The sequence below is a fragment of the Hetaerina americana genome, unplaced genomic scaffold (genome assembly GCF_022747635.1).
Source record: "Hetaerina americana unplaced genomic scaffold, ioHetAmer1.1.p SCAF_6, whole genome shotgun sequence".
NCBI lineage: Eukaryota > Metazoa > Arthropoda > Insecta > Odonata > Calopterygidae > Hetaerina > Hetaerina americana.
The window spans coordinates 16,569,705-16,588,905 of record NW_027287205.1 but is presented as its reverse complement, the minus strand read 5'-3'; the positions used below and the strand labels follow the sequence as shown (position 1 = coordinate 16,588,905).

At 36.1% G+C, this 19,201-nt stretch overlaps 1 protein-coding gene across 5 annotated transcripts in view; it reads left to right on the top strand.

The window, feature by feature from the left end:
- LOC139695407 (uncharacterized) overlaps positions 1–18,025 on the top strand; it is a 108,635-nt gene extending 90,610 nt beyond the window's left edge. For 4 of the 5 annotated variants that reach the window (XM_071594145.1, XM_071594143.1, XM_071594147.1 and 1 more), the window contains one exon: positions 15,873–18,025. In XM_071594145.1, the coding sequence (XP_071450246.1) occupies positions 15,873–15,924 (52 nt within the window). In that variant the 3' untranslated portion in view covers positions 15,925–18,025. Of the gene's footprint in view, positions 1–13,550; positions 13,577–15,872 lie in introns of all 5 variants that reach the window. The other variant, XM_071594144.1, reaches the window with a different exon arrangement.
- Positions 18,026–19,201: the final 1,176 nt, after the last annotated feature.

Below are 19,201 nucleotides of genomic sequence, written 5' to 3'. Positions count from 1 at the left end.
GTGGCCTATTATTTACATCAAGGTACATAAGACAACCTATCAAATTTTGGTTAGGAGAATTTCCACATTTTTCCCCGTTTAAGAGTCTAATTTATTTGAATAGGAATATGCACAGGCTTGGCATTTCCCTGTCATGCTTAATAGGATAAACTCAGTTTATTTGCTCTGGTCAGGATAAATAATGTTGTTCTCCCTGATATGTTTTTCTAGTGCATTTGTGGCAAAACCAAGATCCTGAATTTTAAACTTGGTCATGAGATTTAACTTAAGTCTTTTGTTGTGTTAACTTTATCTCCAAACACAAAAATGTCACCTACAAGTAAGGCTGCAATTATTTTTCCCTTATCTTCAAAATTAAAACAAACACATGGCTCGAGTTTACAATTATCATACCCTTGGTAACTAAACGCTTTATCATTTTGCCATTCCAAATTAGTGAAGATTAACTTAATCCATATAAAGGTATTTGAAGTTTACACACTTTTCCTTCATTGCCCATTTCAATGCATCCTTCAGGTTGGTACATGTACACAAAACCCTTCAAATCTACATGAAGAAAAACATTTGTTACATCTCAATGGATAATATCACACTTGTTCTGAAATGACAAAACTAACAGAATTGGTAGAGTTGAACCTCAAACCGCTAGAGAAAAAAGTTCTTTATAATCCACTCCATACTGTTAAGTGAATCCTGTAGCAATAAGTCTGGCCTTGTAGTGCACACTGTTGTCATTTGGCTTTTTAAGTTTAAACATCCTTTTACCTGCAGCAAATTTAGCCTCTGCAGGTCTATCAGCTGATTCCGAGATTTTATATTTTCTAAGTAACTTAATCTCCTGGTGCATTGGTTTTTCACGACATTTTCAATCAGGTCTGGACATAGCATCTTTAAGACTAACAGGATCAATATCACCACTCACATTTTGATGTACCACCTAATCCTTAAATCTCATGGACAGATGAAATTCCCTTCTAAGTCTCTCAGCAACAACCCTTGCCTGTGGTAATTCTTTTTTCATACCTCTGGCTGATCCAGTGCATCCACCTCTTGATTTGACCCATCACAGGCTTCATTCACTTGGTGACTTTCAGACTCATATGTAGCTAAACAAGGAAAAACATAAACCATTTGTGTTTGACTATCTGGATTTAAGGTTGTATTTCAGATGACTGTTTTGAAGCATAACTTCATCATGTGATCTGATAATCTTTATTGAGTTCTTGGAGATAATGAGGCGATAACGTTTTGTTTCTTCTCAAAAACCTACAAAAACATGCAGGCTTGATTATGGATCCCACTTCATGCATAGTTATTGAGCTATGTGAACGTAGATAAAATGTACAAAAACCTTGAAATTGCTGATGTCCACCTTCTGCTCCATCCATAACTCTTCTGGGAACACTCAAACTGAATGATGAGCTTCTCTATTCTATAAAGAAGTACTATGAGTTGAGCAAGCTTCAGACAACTTTTGGGCAACGCAAAGAGCCTGTTACCATGCACCTACCCATTTCACGAACAGTTCTCAATGCTCTCTCAAATCTTCCATTTTGCTTCGGTGTGAACAGGACTGATGATGCTCAATGCCCATGTTGTTTGAAATAATTCTTATGCATTCATCCACATGCTTCTTACTGCTGTCTGTGTTAAAGGATTTTATCCTGCACCCTGTAGCATTCTCTAATTTTGGTTTATAAAAAGAAAAATTTTTCAGGCAGCTTATCATTAGTCTCCAGCAAATATGAAAAGGTTTTCATAGTGTCAGAGTGCTCCAATTCCAGCTTCTCTGCTGTCGCTGCTGCTTGCTTTATCTGCTGTCTTCTGCTTGCTCTTGAGGCACAAGAATCTAAGTAGAAATCTTATTGGTTGGGTATGCCACCTACAGGCAATCCAGTCAATGAACTGGAAGCACCATATCTTTGCTTGTTGTTCCAGTGATATTTCTTCGTTGTATTGGTTTTCTGTGGTGTGTGATCCCTTTCTACTGAAAAATCAGAAATTCTACTTAGCATTCAGGTTTAAATATGTCCCTTCTGTCCACATTCATAACAATGAAGATTTTTCTTCTTATGCCTAAGATAGTAGTTTTGCTGAGATTTCTTGATTATCTTCTGTGATGCACACACTTGTGATTTTTTTCCAGAGACTAATACGGCTGACTGACTGTAAGCCTCATCTGATATACAAGTACAGTCTTGCAGAAGTAACTTAGTTCATACAGGCGGAGAGGTTATGCAAACACTTGAGTTCTCCAATGCCATTCCCATCTGTTTATGCTCTGTTAGAAATCCTCACAACATGACAATAGATATCAAATCATTATTCAATCCATTGTCAGTGCCCTGGATTTTTTCTTGTCCCACCTCTCATTCAGGAGCACATCAAGCAAGGCTATTTGTTGATTCATACTTATATCTTCATTAACCTTTGCTAATTCAGATCAAGCATTCCTGATAGTCTGGCAGTAGCATACATGCAAATATATTTGGATGAAAACGTGAGCAAATTTAGGGGCATGATCGCTTTGTTGTCTCTGTCTTCATCAGATGGGATACCAGCTATATCATGCAGTTCACCAGTTGCAGAAACCCAGTTTTTACATTTTTCAATAGGCTTTTCAAATAAAATTTTCAGTCATGGTAGTCATAAGAATCATGTAATTTGTCAACAACCAAACCTTGGATCTGCATTAAGAGTCAATACAACCTTTGAAGTGCAACATGGTTTCATCCCAAAATTAATTTACCATAAAACACAAATACTGGCTGTAAAAGTTTACACCCAAAATCCAAACTTAACTATGGTGATGTAGTTGGTGACTTAATTGTTCTGGGCTCATAACCTATTGTCACCTTCACAAGTTTAAGTGTCTTTTTACCATGGAACTATTAATTGAAGTGGCCCATTTTCAAAGGCACCGAAACATACAGGGACTTTACTTACTCTGTGATCTCATCCAAACAAAAAAGAGAAGTAATAGTATATGATACATTGACACTGCAATCAGTGACTAGATTAAATGATTAATTATTCAGTGATAAGCATATTCCAATTATGAGCATGGCTTGAGGAATTCAATATACATGGGTATGTATGAGCAGCAGGTGGTGCTGCTATTTTTCCCTCCTTGACATTTTTTCCATTATTCAATTGTTGGAGGGGATATACACTGACAAACACTCCATATATAGTAAGTTATGATCATGACAACATTTTCTTTTGATGAAGCTTTTTGATTCAAGTTAAATATATCCAAATTTACAGTGAACTTTCATCTCTCAAGAGAAGTCATTTTTCACATTGTGCAATATGAAATTAATTGTGTTACACACCCATTCTCAGTACTTTTTGTTCAAATATTCATAAGGCACCAGTTTATAATTAGAAAAATCTCAATTCTCTCTCAAACATGACTTCTCCTTTTGCCAGCCTGGAAAATTCTTGCAATTATGGTATCCCCCCAATGGTGTGCCTACTCTGTAATGCTCCTGTTGAAAGCAAGTGCTGTATCTTGCATTTATTAGGAATCTAGAGTAGTGACAGGATTTCTTTTTTTATTAATGTGAAGAAACAGCAGAATGATAACAGAGGTTGCTTGAAAGGATGTGGAATGATGAATTAGGTACATTCCATCACCTCTTACATTCCCTCTGATAACATTCTCAATCTTCATCTTGACATGTAGCGTAGCAATAATCATCTTGGATGGGCAACTTGAATTCATTACTCATTCTGACCAATATTAATTACACCTTTGGTGGGAAAAATAGCCATTCATGATGTAGCTGGGTGGACAAGAATATAATATATCCACTGGCCAAATCTCAGTAAAAATCAATTTCAACACAATGATGCTGACTGCATTGCTAGTCATTTCATCAATCTTCCCGGTGGAGTTATGCTAAAATCCTGTTGTCAATATACATAATTCATAGAAGAGGTGATGAACTTCTACCTTAAATGAAGGGGTTAAGAATTAATTCCTGTAATTTTTAATTTAATTTTTGGAGCATACTTTTGTGTAGCTACAAATCTTGCCCATGGCAGAGGGAGTTTGCGAGTAGGTTGGAGGCCTTTGAGAGATTGTGGTTGTGTCCAGAGGTAGAACATGGTAAGAATAGAAGAGAGTGGTTTAGTTTCAAAAAGACTGCAAGATTGTTCATTGGTTGTACTGTGTTCATCAAAAACAACTATTTCTGCTAGTCTGCTTTTAATAATTATGTTCTTGGGCAGGTGGGCAAGTGCCTGGTATATAATGGCTTAGTCAGGTCAGCAAAGTGAATTGCTTGGACTTGAATCAGTCAATGTGTAAGGATTTAGTTGGATCTGTTCCACTTCCATTGACAACCCATTTCCGATTTTGTGCCTAATGGTGTTGTTAGTTTAACGTGAGTGGGCTCCCTTGTGTTTGGAACTCAGGGTGTGGTGCAAGAAGTAGCAAAAGGTCTCCACAATTTTCTGGTTGAGGCAACAATGCTAATTCTTATAAATTATTGTCAAATGTATTTGCGGTGTAATCTGCTTAATTTTTGACACCATATCTCATTCTGTTGTGGTTGATGAAAGAATCTTTAAAATTATTAAGCCCTTTTTGGGCTGGTAAATGGTAATTAGATATATTTTGCATCTGAATTACATTTAGTCCCTTTATGAATGCTTTGAATGCCTAAAAGTGCTTTTCTCAACTTTGGTGGTGGTGACTCTCTTCACGTTGATAGTAATTAAAAAGTTGTGTTCACTCTAACAAAATTTGGTAAATGCCTCAGTCATAGAAGACCTATTGAAGAATTTTGTGAATGTGTTCAACTACTTCAGTGGAGCAACGATCTACATAAGAGTTTGATGAATTTTGACATGAAACTGACTTCAGAATTAATCGCATCATATTTTAGCCTTATATGTTATAATCTCTGAGTTGCTGCAACTCTGATTATTTATGATATTTGAACATTTCCTTATCAAGAAGGAGAATTTCAACACAGTATGTTTGTCTACCTGCTAGTCATGCTGCCTAATTTTTCATGGTATTGCCAAAGTATTTGTTGAGGTAGTCTTAAATTTTGATAATATTAGGCCTTATCTGTTAATGATTCTAAGAAACATACTTAGTTGGTTTCACAGAATGTTATTTTGCACAACTTGGTTCAAAGAAAAGCTGACATCTTCTGGTGTATTCATTCTGTGCTATAGCTTTATAAAGTCACCACAGAGTGAGAGGGTGGGGGAAGAGGCACAGAGTGAAGGAGATGATTTTTACTTGGTAAGAGGAATTAATGGGAAATTAAACTTCCTGGATCTCCATTGGTACATGTTGTGGCAGTACATATGGATCTGCAGTGTTTAGATAAACCTCATGTACTGGCCTAGTCATCCATTTCTGCTCCTTCATTCACATTAGCTGGAGCTCTCCATCATTTATTTTATGATCAACAGCCTTATACATACACCACTTTTTAATAAGGATTTCCAATTCCAGATAGAGGCCATCAGACGTATTGTAAATAATGAATGCATATGTATGTGTGTGTGTGTGTATATATATATATATATATATATATATATATATATATATATATATATATATATATATATATATATATGTATATGTATATATATATATATATATATATATATATATATATATATATATATATATATATATATATATATATATATATATATATATATACACACACACACACACACACACACACCCACACATACATACATCCATCATTTAAGGAATCCATCATCAAGGAATATATAGAAGAACTGTACAGTAAAAAACTTAGACCAACAAAGTTAGACATAGAAAAGGAACATGACGTAGAGGCAGATAGCTTAGGTCCAGGCATACTCAACGATGAGATAGAAAGGACATTAAGGGAGATGAAACTAAATAAGGCCGTGGGGGTGGATAACATTCCAGTGGAACTACTGAAATGTTTAGGAAAATGTGGGAGGAAGAGGCTATATGGGCTGATTCGTAGTATCTATGAGGAAGGAATCTGGCTGGAAGACTTTGTGAGATCAGTTTTATTTCCTATTCCAAAAAAGGTAAAGGCTACATCATTTGAGGACTACAGGACAATAAATTTGATATCCTACGCAGCTAAAGTTGTTCTCAGGATCATCAACAAAAGGATTAAGAGTAGGGCAAATGATTACTTAGGGGATGATCAGTTTGGGTTTAGGAAGAGGAGAGGTACGCGTGATGCCATTGCAGTAATGAGATTATTAATCGAGAGGAATATAGAACACAACCAGGAGGCTTTTGCCTGTTTTGTAGATTTTGGAAAAGCATTTGATAGAGTGAATTGGGAAAAACTAATGAATATATTGAAGAAAATAGGAATCGATTAGAGGGACAATCCGCAACCTGTACATGTCTCAGACTGCTCAGGTGCGAGTGGGAAATGGGGAGTCCGGATGAACAGTGTTAGGAAGAGGCGTAAGGCAGGGTTGCCCATTATCACCATTGCTGTTCAACCTGCATGTAGAGGAAATAGTAAAGAGGCATGGGAGGAACTGGAGGTAGGAATGAAAGTGGGCGGGAAATTTGTTAAATCAGTTAAGTTTGCTGATGACCAAGCTTTAGTTAGTCAGTTAGTCAAGGGGTTGCAAGCATTGCTGAGTGAATTGGAAATTCAGTGCGACAGATATGGGATTAGAATCAACATTAATGAAACAAAGGTTATGCGATTTTCTAGAAAGAAAAAGGCTACGCTAAACATTATAATAAGAGGGCAAAAACTAGAGCAGGTAAAACAGTTTACGTTTCTCGGAAGTGTTTTGGACCAACACAGTCAAAGTAGTAAGGACGTAAGGAGAAGAATTGCGCTAGGCAAAGAGGCTTTCACAAGGAGGAAGGAGTCAATGACAGGGTCATTGAGTTGGGATTTTAAGAAAAGACTCATAAAAACTTTGATATGGAGCGTAGCTATGTATGGCACCGAAACGTGGTCATTGAAGCAGGAAGATAGACATAGATTGGAGGCTTTTGAAATGTGGGTGTGGAGAAGAATGGAGAAGATGAAATGGACCGATAAGAAAACAAATGTGGAAGAACTTGGTATGGTGGGTGAAGAGAGGGGTTTGTTGGGAGAAATCCAATGGAGGAAGGAAAAATGGATGAAGGGTGTATTGATCGGCAGTGGGATGTTGATGACTGTAATAGAGGGTAGAATGTTAGGCAAACGAGGAAAGGGAATGAACAGGATAAGGATGTTGGATGGGATGAAGGGAGGAAGGAAGTACTCAGAGATGAAGAGGGACCTGATGTAAAGTAGGATGCTGGATTTTGTGCTTTGTTAGGAGTCACAAAATATTTATTTGGTAATGGTGTCCATCCAAAAATCTACCTTAACTGGTAGATTACCTAAGATCAATATATATATATATATATATATATATATATATATATATATGCACACACCATAAACACGGTAATCAACGCAAAGGTTGTTTTGGCAGGTGATGGTAGAGTTCACCCAGTACCAAGCCTGACGGTGTGTGAATTTTCACACATCAGGGAAGGGGGGGCCTCTTTCTTTCCCTGTGCCGATTATGGTTTCCCCGGAAGATCTGGTACCCAAAAAATCACATCACTTGGGTGAAGCTGCAGGTGCCTAGAGAGGCTTGCCTGGGAATCGAACCCGGGCCCTCCGGTCAGTAGTCTAGTCAGTAGTATATTTATATATATATATATATGTATAATATATGTATAAATATATATATATATATTTATACATATATATATGTATAATATATGTATATATATATATATATATATATATATATATATATATATATATATATATATATATATATATATATATATATATATATATATATATATAGTTGTGGTAATCCAGGGGATATTTCTATGAATTTATAGATTTAGATTTCTGTGAAAGTTACTGACAGGGAACGCTTTGGGAACAATAGTCAGCTTTAAAATATGTGTATACATATTTGTATGTACACTCGTGTACTTATGAGCATGTATTTACACACACATATTTATGCATACAGCATGTATATATGTGTTTTTTTCAACACTTTGTGGTCATGAAGTCTGTCTGTCCTTCACAGTTTAGTCTCTGTAGTTTACACGAATCACCTGTAGCTTCAGATTTCATCACATCTTCAAAATTACTGCATTGTGCATTTCACCACACTGCTGTTATAGTGCGTTGAATTGTGTTTCATCTTGTTTCTGCAAAATTATTATTCATTCATGCCACGTTGAATGAACCTTCCTGCTTCCCACCATACCTGTATTCTTTTTAGTAATTGATTTATCAATTTGATAGACCTTTTTTGTTGCACTTGGCAGTCTACAACCCAGGGTCAAGGTTGCCCTTCCCTTCAGCCCCCACTCCATCTACCCCTGTTTCCTTGCCTTCATGTGTTTCTATTCATTTGACCTTCATGTTGAAATGCAGGGCATTATGGTGAGTCCTTATTTTATTCACTTTCCCATCATTCTGTGTCATTTTAAAAATTGCTGCCAGCAAGATGCAGTGCCTGTTAGTCTTCCATGAACTGTACAAGTACTTGTACACTACAGAATGCAGTCAAGCAACTAGTCAAAAAACAAAATTCTGCCAGTAACAAAATAATTCAGTTGGAAGGCTGTTTGGTATTTACTATAGCGAAGCTATCCACTGGCATGATGGGGCTCTCTTTTATGTATCCAAAATGGATTCCATCATCCATACTGTAAACAATAATATATGGGCATATGATAGTTGATGGCCATCTCATTGTAGGATGATATAGTCATATGTTGAAGGAATGGCATGTCAATTCATGACCCATGGAATTTTGTCATATTATCTTGTCATTCTCATCTGTGTGTACATATATGGAGTTGCAGAAATTGTCCAAATAATGCACATCTGCTTCCACTTCATCATTGTTATATCAACATAATCACCCACATTTACAGAATTATCCAAGTCATCCATATTTTCAATACTTACTGGCTCTCAGTTAAAAGTTCCTCAAACCATCTGTACCAAACTGGTTTACATGAAGAAGTACTGATATTATGTCATTGTACTTCCATGCTTCACCAGTGCTGCAGGCATGGGGGCATGGGTCAGGGCTAGTTTTCTCCTCAATTTCCTAAGTCCGACCCCATTTATATCTCTGAGAACTGCTGATTTTTGACTTTAAATGCCTTGGCCTAGTCAGAGTGTGAAAGAGGACTACGATGTACCAGTGACTATAACCTTGATGTTTTATGTGGAATATACTAAAGCTTAAGGGGAGAAAATTTAGAAACTGGAAACTATCACCTCCAAATTTTCTTTACAAAGCACTTCTCTTCATCTACAGTCCTATTCTCCCCTTAACCTCTCTCCCACATTACTTTACACAATCATCAATGCATTTCACGCACCATAATGAAGCCAGTGAAGCAAAGGGAAGAAAGTGAATGGCCCTGAGAAAGTCTTATTTTTAATCCGTCCATATAGCAAACTCTCTTTGTCAAATGTGCTCCACTTGTTTTGAGAACTTATTTTTTTTTCAATTAAGTTCTGCAGGAGACCATTTAATCATAACAATCACTTGATTGGAACTCCATGATAGGTGAACGTAAAATGGATTCACAGAGATATTAATAGATTGTGTTATGATTGGATGTAGTTTCAGAAACAGCATGATTAATTTACACAGTTTCTTATAAGCGGATGCAGATTCAGATTATAATTTAGTAATAATAACATCAGGTAAAGAAGGATAAAACAGAGAAAATGGATGGGGAAATGGAATGTAGAAGCATTAAACAGAACAACAAGAAAGGAGTATGAGTGGGCTTCAGAGAAAATTATAATTGAGGAAAGTGAGGTGGGTACCATAGAGTAAAAATGGGAATGTATCATAAAGGAATGTCAAAAAACACAAGTGAAACTATAGGAACAGTAAATGAGAAAAAAAACAGAAAAGTCATGGATTAAAGATGAGATAATTAAAAAGATAGGCATGAGAAGGAAAAAAAATATTGTAAAAACAGAATTACAGGGTCTGTCTCAAAAATAAGTAGAATGACGTTTTCCCACTCTCTGAAGCTGGGTGAGTTGTGGCAGGATATGTGATGGGAGGAGGTCTTTGGAAATCAATGTGACCCACATCAGTTCTCTGCAGGCAATTAAAGTGTGCAGATTGCTGCTGTACTGGACCCCTGCTCAAGGTTCACCTCACGAATTCATGATGCCACGTTCTATGGAGAAACAAAATGTGATAACATTTTGTGTTAATCTTGGAAAATCCAGTTACCATGACCATGGTTAACAATGCTTACAGAGATGAAGCAATACCCCAAGGAATTTTTTTCCACCTGCACAAGATGCTCTTTGAGGGTAAAGACAAGGAACTGTGTAATGAACAGGATGTGTGCGATGAACGGGATATGTGTGATGAAAATGTGCAAAAAGTGAGAGACAGGCTCAATTCCAACCAATGCCTGAGTGTCAGAATGGTTGCAGAAGAGTATAATATTCCAAAAACGGCAGTGCTTGGTATTAATAAAAAAGATATAGCCATGAGAAAGGTGTGTGCCCACGGAAGATGAGAAGGTTGCTTGTGTGACAATCTTGCATCATCTCTTGGACCACTGTGAAAGTGACCTCCAGCCCCATTGTGGCACCACTAGACTTCCTTTTGTATCTAAGAATAAAGAGCAGCTTATATAATTAATGGTTTCTGGCATAACTTTATGGAACCGATTCATTATAAATAAATGAAAGGACTAACTTTGTAGTTCCACACGAAAACGATTTATTCACACGACCCGGGTTTCGAAGTAAAACTTCATCATCAGGTGAGGCTCACCTGATGATGAAGTTTTACTTCGAAACCCGGGTCGTGTGAATAAATTGTTTTCGTGTGGTACTACAAAGTTAGTCCTTTCATTTATTTATAAAGAGCAGCTTGAAAGGCAACCATTTTGGAATGCTGGATGTAACGTCTGAGAGACCATGACGAGGTGCCTGAATGTACCTGTACAGTTTAAGTGGCAAAAATTATGTAATTAGAGTTTGAATTATAACAACATTCTTCATATTCACCAGATTTTGCCCCTAGTGATTTTTTAATTGCCAAAATCGTAAAAATGGCTTTGTGGAACACGACTCAGTTGTACAAGCAGGTCATCGCTGACATAGAAAACTATTTTGAGGTCCTTCAAATATTCTCCTTTTTGGATGACTTAGAAGGTTGAAGAAGGCTGGGAAAAGAGTAACAAGCTGGAAGAAGATCATGTTGAAAAAAAATCTACGCAAAATAATTTTTTTTCTAAGGACTTATTCCTGAGGAACAGCCCACGTACTGATGATAATGTAGATAAATTATGAATTGACCCTGGAAAGATATCAAGAACAATGGAAAGAATACTTACAGGATCTATATTAGGCCAGCAATTGTAGACATAGAAAGAAAATATGAAATATGTGAGGGTAGCTTAGGTCCAGTTTTACTTGATGGCAAGATGGAAAGGGTATTAAGGGAATTGAAATCAAATAAAGCCTCGGGGGTAGACATCATTCTTAAAGAACTAAAGGTTTAGGAGCAGGGGAAGGAAAAGTTTTTATGGACTAATTCATAGCATTAATGAGGGAGGAGTTTGGTCAAAAGACTTTGTGAGATCAGTGTTAGCTCCTATCCCAAAAAAAGGGAAAGGCTATTTAAAGTGCGGACTTCAGAAGAGTAACCTTTATTTTGCATGCAGCTAAAGTAGTTCTCAAGATCATCTGCCAGAGGATTAAGAGTAAGGAATATGATCACTTATGGGATCAGTGTGGGTTCAGGAAGGAGAAAGGCATACCACAGTAATGAGTTCACCTAATGGAAAGGAACATAGAATACTTTTGGGATGTAATAGTCTGTTTTGTTGATTTCATGTAGGCTTTTGGTAGAGTGAATTAGGTGGAATTAATGAATATATTGCAGAAAATGAGTAGATTGTTGGGATAGAAGCTTTACTCTCAACCTGTGTGTCTCAGACTTCTTACGTGCAAGTGGTAGATGAGAGTCTGGATGGGCAATGTTAAAAAGAGGAGTAACAAAGAAATGTCAATTGTCACTTGTGCTTTTCAATGCATATGTGCAGGAAATGGGGAAAAATGAATAGGAGGTACTGGAGATAGAGCAAAAGTAGGTGGGGTATTCATTAAACCAGTTAGGTTTTCGGATGATCAAGCTTCAGTTTGCCAGTCAGTCAATTGGTTACAAGCATTGCTTAGTGCATTAGAAAGTCAATGAGATAGGTATAGAATGAGAATAAATGAGGAGGTGGAACTGTCAATGTGTAATGGAAGTGTTCTGGACCAAAATGGTGAAATAATTGGGGACATTAGAAGAAGAAATGCATTACACAAAGAAGCTTTCACAAGGAGGAGGAACTTAATGACATGGATGTTGCATAAAAATGTCTAGTAAAGGTTTGTTGAAACTTTGATTTTGGGTGTGGGACAAACTATGATCATTGAGGAAGGAGGATCGATGTAGATTGGAAGCCTTTGAAATGTCGGTATGGAGAAGGATGGAATGGTTAAAAAAAAGAATAACTGACAAAGAAGTGCTAGGTGCAGTTGGGTAGGGTAAAAGGAGAAATCCAAAGGAGGCAGGAAGTGTTGATGCAGAGAATTTTTATCGGCGATGTAATATTGTCGAATCTGAGAGTGGGGAGATCCTTAGTCAAGTGAGGGGAGGGAATGGACAAACATATTGGATGTGCTGAAGGGATATAACCTGTATGTGAGCTAAATTTAGGGTTTATTTCAGGGTCAGGTTGAGTTTTGTTAAAAGAGGCCAAGAAAAGTTTCAGTGTTCAGACTATATCCATTGAAAACTTACCCTTTTTGGCAGACTATCGAACAGGGAAAGGAAATGGGGTTCATACAAATTTTTGTGGTGACATCATGCACCTTTTTGAGCTTATATCATGCATAGACCTTATTAGTGAGGTGAGCTACACCTCCTAACTTATCAATGACAGCATTTTGGGTGACATCTGTAGCATATGGAATAGCTGTTGTGAGAAATCAATTCTTTCTTGTATCACTTTCGTCTTCTTCTATGGATTTACTACTCAATCAGGGAAAAGCAAGGAAGGACTGTTAATATGCAATTATTGCAATTTCCTTTTGACTGTTCACTACCCTCTGACAATATTGCAAAAAATATGAGGCAGTATGCAAATCTCTAAATATTAAAGGAGTACTTAACGTTAACCTTATTGATAACCCTGAAGCTATATCAAGAATAATTTTGTTTTCAAAGGAAAGTGACCTTTTCCAGATTGACTAATACTTTTTATCCTATTATTAGTGGTAAAATATTACCGTGAAAGATACATCATCTCAGGAAATAAATAGTATATTTCATACAATATTCCTCAGATTTGAATTCCTTTCTCTCTATTAATATAGGCACAGTAAGGGGAAAATTACCTCAGTGTGTGTTCAATCAATGTTAGATATATATACATATATATGAAGTGTACTAATGTCTTTTGTGTGCTCTTTTCCACTATGGGTCCCTACTGCCTGTATTGAGTGAATAGGTAAGTTTATTCTTTCATTACTACAAGATGCTGTTCATTCTTTGCTTTTTTGAAGTGTGCATGGGTGTGTATTCCTTGCATCTGTTGTTTCATGCCTTGTCTGTTCTCATTGGCTGCATACATATTCCTCGTATGATGTTTAATATATACAAAGTACTTCCAAGGTATGATGACTTATATAAAACTCCTTGTGAACTCCTAAGGATTGACATTTTTAGCCAGTTCTATTACTCAAACATACAGAATTATTTAAGTTTTACTTAAACGGCAGAAAAAGGTTATCTGCTCATGAATAAGTAATTCACTCATGGTGGACAAATTAGAATATTTGGTTGGACATTGCTGTGATTGTGTGAGTGTGATTATTTCATCTCCAGTCATTTGCTTTCAGGTTAGATATATTTAATAAAAACCTAGTTTGTGGGATTGACCAAAGGCTGCACTCAGATAGTTCTCTTAATGTGATTTCTTGCTTACTTTCATCTGCATAAATTATGCATTTTAATTTTTTTTAGCTGTTTTAATGTACAATGCAAAGGGGTTACATTTTAGATCTTAAAGATGTCGAAGTGTTCCATTCAAGGGGAATGGACTACGTGTGTGTATTTCAGGGTACAAGACATTATAAAACTTTTTCATCACTTCTGGCTAATTTATGATCTCACACTGTTCAAGAAAATTTGAACTAGAATAATTTCTGAGTCATTAACATCTTTGTGGCTCCCAGTGCATCGTTTATTAACATAACAGTTTTGCCCATTCCATTGATAGTCAGATAAGAAGAGTGCCTCTAGTGGCATTCTAAAAGCACCAAATACTCTTGAAATGTCTATTTTCTGTCACATTAGCCATTTTAAGAGTGAGATATCACCCACTGGAATTAAGGTTGGAACTCCCTATTCACACTCAAATTTCCTAATGTATGAGGTCTATCCCAAAGGTATCAAAGCTGTGCTCATAACTCTGCACCAGAACATTCAAACGACTTCTTTGAGCTATGAGCGCAACCAGTGACTCTTTATAAACTCACCGGCTGCTGCAGTTACCAAAAGTACATGTTAATTTGTGCGCGGCATGTATTTTTATACAATGTATTTTTTGTTTGTCAGATTTTGTTATCATTGGAAGTGATAGAAGAGATTTGACCAACCAATTTGCATCATGTTTTACTTTAAACTTAAAAGGAGTTGTGTGGAAACTATTACAATGATACAGAAAGCCTTTGAGGGCAATGTTATGGGTAAAACACAGATAAAAGAGTGGTTCAACCAGTTTAAAGATGACTGCACATCTGTTGACAGTGACCCACTTTCTGGTCAACATTTGAGCACAATAATACTGGAAAATTTCAAAAATCCATTTATGTTCAGCCTCGTGGTGTTTATTTGGTGAAAAAGTTGTCATTAATCTCACGATGATGGTGGGATGCATGCTGTAATGAATAAGGGATGAACCAGAGTGGGACTGGAGGGAGTTAACCCAGGACAATTGAGATTGGGCTGTGAAGATGAGAAGGGGCTCTGGGGATGAGAGATGGTCAAATGCACAAAAATGTTCCTTTAGCAGCTGCCCATGCATGCAGACACAGAAGTTCATCTCCCACAGCATAGGGTTTTGAGAGGCTTCTCTCCCTCGTAAGAAGGCCTGCACATGGCTCTTTGAAGCCAACCAATATCCATCTCTCAATGTTGTCCACTCGGCCTTTCCCCCTCCCCTTTTTTGCACAATAATTTATAACATAAATATGCTATCGTGTAAATATTTCTTTCCAGCCAGTTGCAGGTGCTCACAATATAATTCTTTTACATGCTGTGCATTGTGCTATTTTTCCCGTGTTTCTAATATATTATCTTTAGGCTAATCACAATAAAAAATATTTTGGTTTTACATGCTAACCTGTGGTTAATTTTTAACATACTGTATTGGAAAAGTTGTGATAGATTGGAAATAATGCAGCAGTGTCAACGTTAGTGTTTTCTTGATATTAGTTGAGCTTTAAATGTCTAATGTCTTGGAATTTGTGTGAGGACTAATACATTCCTTTCCCAAATGGAAGAGATTCTCTTCGCAAAAGTGTATTTACCACGCAAAACATTTACAACAAATGTGATGGCCTGTCTGAGTATTTATTAGTAAGCTTGTGTATTGGTTCATTTTGGATTTTGATTTCAAAATAATCTCTCCTGGATTTCTTCAGTGAACATCAAGACAGCCTCATCTGATAGCAGGTGCAAATTTTATCGAATTAAATTATTTAAATTCCCTCCATGTGATTGTGTGCATTTATCTTTTCCAGGGTGTTGCCCAGGACACCCAGCAAGCTTGCTTACCCAGGGAAGAGTCTCTGATTTATGCCACCATCCAGGGGTTTTAATTATGTTAATGTTGACAATGAAAATATTAACGACAGTTATGATAATAGTTTTGTATGAATGTGCACGCACATGTGAGTGAGGCATATGCCCAGCAGCAAGAGTGATGAATTGTGGATCTGTCAGAAGAATGGGATGGGCAGTTGATAAGAGTTTATCTGGATCTCATTGTTTGTTTTTACCAACCCAGAGGACAGATGTTACAAACTGTTTCAGCATTTTTTGTCTGCTGAATACGCAGTGTGTGCTTGTTGCCTTGTTGTTTGAGGGTTTGACGACTGGCAAAGGAATGTCATGCGCTGAGGACTGGACTCCAAAGGTGTACTTAACCTAAAAAGAACAGCTTTGTGTGTGAGGAAGCTTGGTCATTGCAATTAGGTAGCTGATGCTGGAATTGGGACTTATAAGGGAGTGTGCTTACGTCTTTGTACTTCAAACAATTCGAATCTGTATGTACGTGATAACTGCCAGGGAGAATGTTTCTATTTATGTAGTTATACTGAAGGGTGTGTTTAGTTGTCTCCTCATTAGCTGGGATGACAGAGGAGCAGAGGATTTGGGATTGCGTTATGTGGATTCCGTTCCATTTTTATTCATTTGTTGGGATGGAAGAGATGCAAAGGGATTTTTGGTTGTTGGTGCGTGCATGTACTTACCTAAACTTTGTTCCTGAGCCCCTGGTAAACCTTCCTCTGAGCCCCTTTCTTACTCAAAAACAAAAGAGTGATGATAAATGTAATCAGTTGTGTTTACACAGTATGTTCTGTTGGTTAGTGGGATTCTTGACTGAGGGCGGTTGTTGTTTATAGTTGGGGAAAAGAATGGATTATAGAATGAAGTTTTTTCATCTTCTCTCGAAAGAAGATGAGGTTCTGTGTGTGTTTGATTTTCACACCTGCAACTGGCCTGCCTGGATGCTTATGCCAACAACTGCCCAAGTACTTCTTGTCACGCTTTTGAATCTTGCTACACAACAATTAGTCATGCAGGAAAAATACGAGTGTGTTATCAATTCATTTGATAATAATTAGTGTAATATCTATTTTTTAAGCATGTTGCTGAAGGAGTTTTCCAATAAAATATATTCCAGATATAATCAAAAGGTTTGGTAACTAGTTGCCTCACCTTCTACTGTCATTATTTTTGTTATTTTGAAAGAAAAAGTATTTTGGAGTGGAGGTTGACTAAAATTCATGAACAAAACATGAAATATTTGATATATAAATATATATATATATATATATACACACATGTTTGAAAGAGGGATTTGTGTTACCTGTGACACTGTTGATCTATAGTAAAATTTAACTCCGGAAAACTGAGTCTAAATTTTTTAAAATTAAAGAAATGTTTAAAGCTATTGAAAGTACACAAGAATAAATTTTAATGAAAGGGTTTAGATTCCTTATCATGTTACACATGAACAAATTTTAAAGTGACAAGTTAATAATTTAAATATATTTAAATTTAGGTGAACAGATAGTTATGACAAAGTTGAATACTCTCAATTCTCATTGAAAACATCCAATCTAAAATATAATAATTATAATATTTATGTAATATGTATATCACATTTGTGTGAATAGGTGCATGGCAGTGCCTGTGCTTGCCTTATCTTTTTCCATGTGTCACTTGCACACTTTGTTTTATATATAATATCCACACACTTGTCTCCCCTTTATGCATTTTTCAAGGAACATTCATTTTTCAAGTGAAAGGAACTTCCTGTTGTAGTGAATTGAAAATTTGAATAGTAATTATTTATGTTGCTGTGTGTGTGTGAGTAAATATAACTATATAATTTTACACGTGTCTGCATGTCCAAAAGCATTCATTGTGCATATATCACACACATGTATTTTGGAAAATTGCTTGTGCTAAATTTTACACTTAGTTGCAAGATTATGCATTCAAGATCATTGCTACAAAGTATGAGTTTAACTGTTCATTTGAGAGCTGAATACAATTGATAAATCGTCTGCACTGCACAACACTGAAATCAAAAGTTTTTTAGGGAACTCTTATAAAATCCACATGATTTGTGCAACATAAATTAGAGCTTCGCTTGTTGTAGAGACAACTGATTATATATATATATATATATATATATATATATATATATATATATATATATATATATATATATATATATATGTTTGTATTGATTTAAGTTTATTGAAGTTTTATACATTTTCTATGAACACATATTTATACTCTAAAATGTAAATATTATTTGCTCTGAAAAAACAAAATATATTTATTGATTGACCAACTCAGTTGAGACTTCTCTTGGTATTGGATTAACAAAGGTCACTCTGTTGCAATGTTTTAATGGGAAACCTTTTCATTTGCTGTTAATGCTGAACTGGAATCATTTGGACTGTTTTGGTATAACTGTAAATTGTTGAATACTATATTTGTTAAATTTATGTAATTTATGAAAATAATGAAATGTGTATCAATTTTTATTATTTGGCATGTTTTTCATTTGATATGAAAGTATGTTTCTAAATACATCAGTGCCTGATACCGCTAATTTTCTTCGTATTTTTTTCACTTCCCCAGAGAAATTTCATTGTCGACAGTTCTATGGTTTAAAAGAAGAAAATTGGTATAGCAATTGAAAACAAACTATAAGTGGTATGCAATATTTGGGTTGGTTATAACATATTCTGAACCTCCCATGGTATTCAGTGTGGATACACAATGATTACTGGTTTCCATAGGAGAGGTATAACGGCAATATCCAAATAAATATGTAGGCAATCTATACAAATGCATGGCCACCTACAGAGTCTGTATAGGCATCTGCATAGGTTACTAGAGCTGGTGTAAGTGGCTGCAGAAGCATTGTCCATGCAGGCCAAATTGGGCACTTCTTCCTTTGGGATGAATAATGTGAAGTGTGTGGCATGACCTTCAGTAATATTTTCTTAACTCCATCATTTCACCTTCTGGATAATACTTCTATTTATGATTAATAATAAGTACACTCTTTTGCCAAAAGCGAGCGTACAATCATACCAATACACCCCACTAGTTGCACTGCTTGTTCCCCGGCCTTCTCGGGTTGTGCCAGAGATAGGGCGGTGTCCCTCACTGTCTTATGCCGAATGAATATCCAAAATGCTTGCAACAGTTTATTGCAGTAAATCCTCACTAATCTGAACTATGTTGGCGATATATTTCAATAATATATATCACCAATCTTTCCCAAAAAGTACTCTGTAATAATTCTTGAGAAACTTTGAAC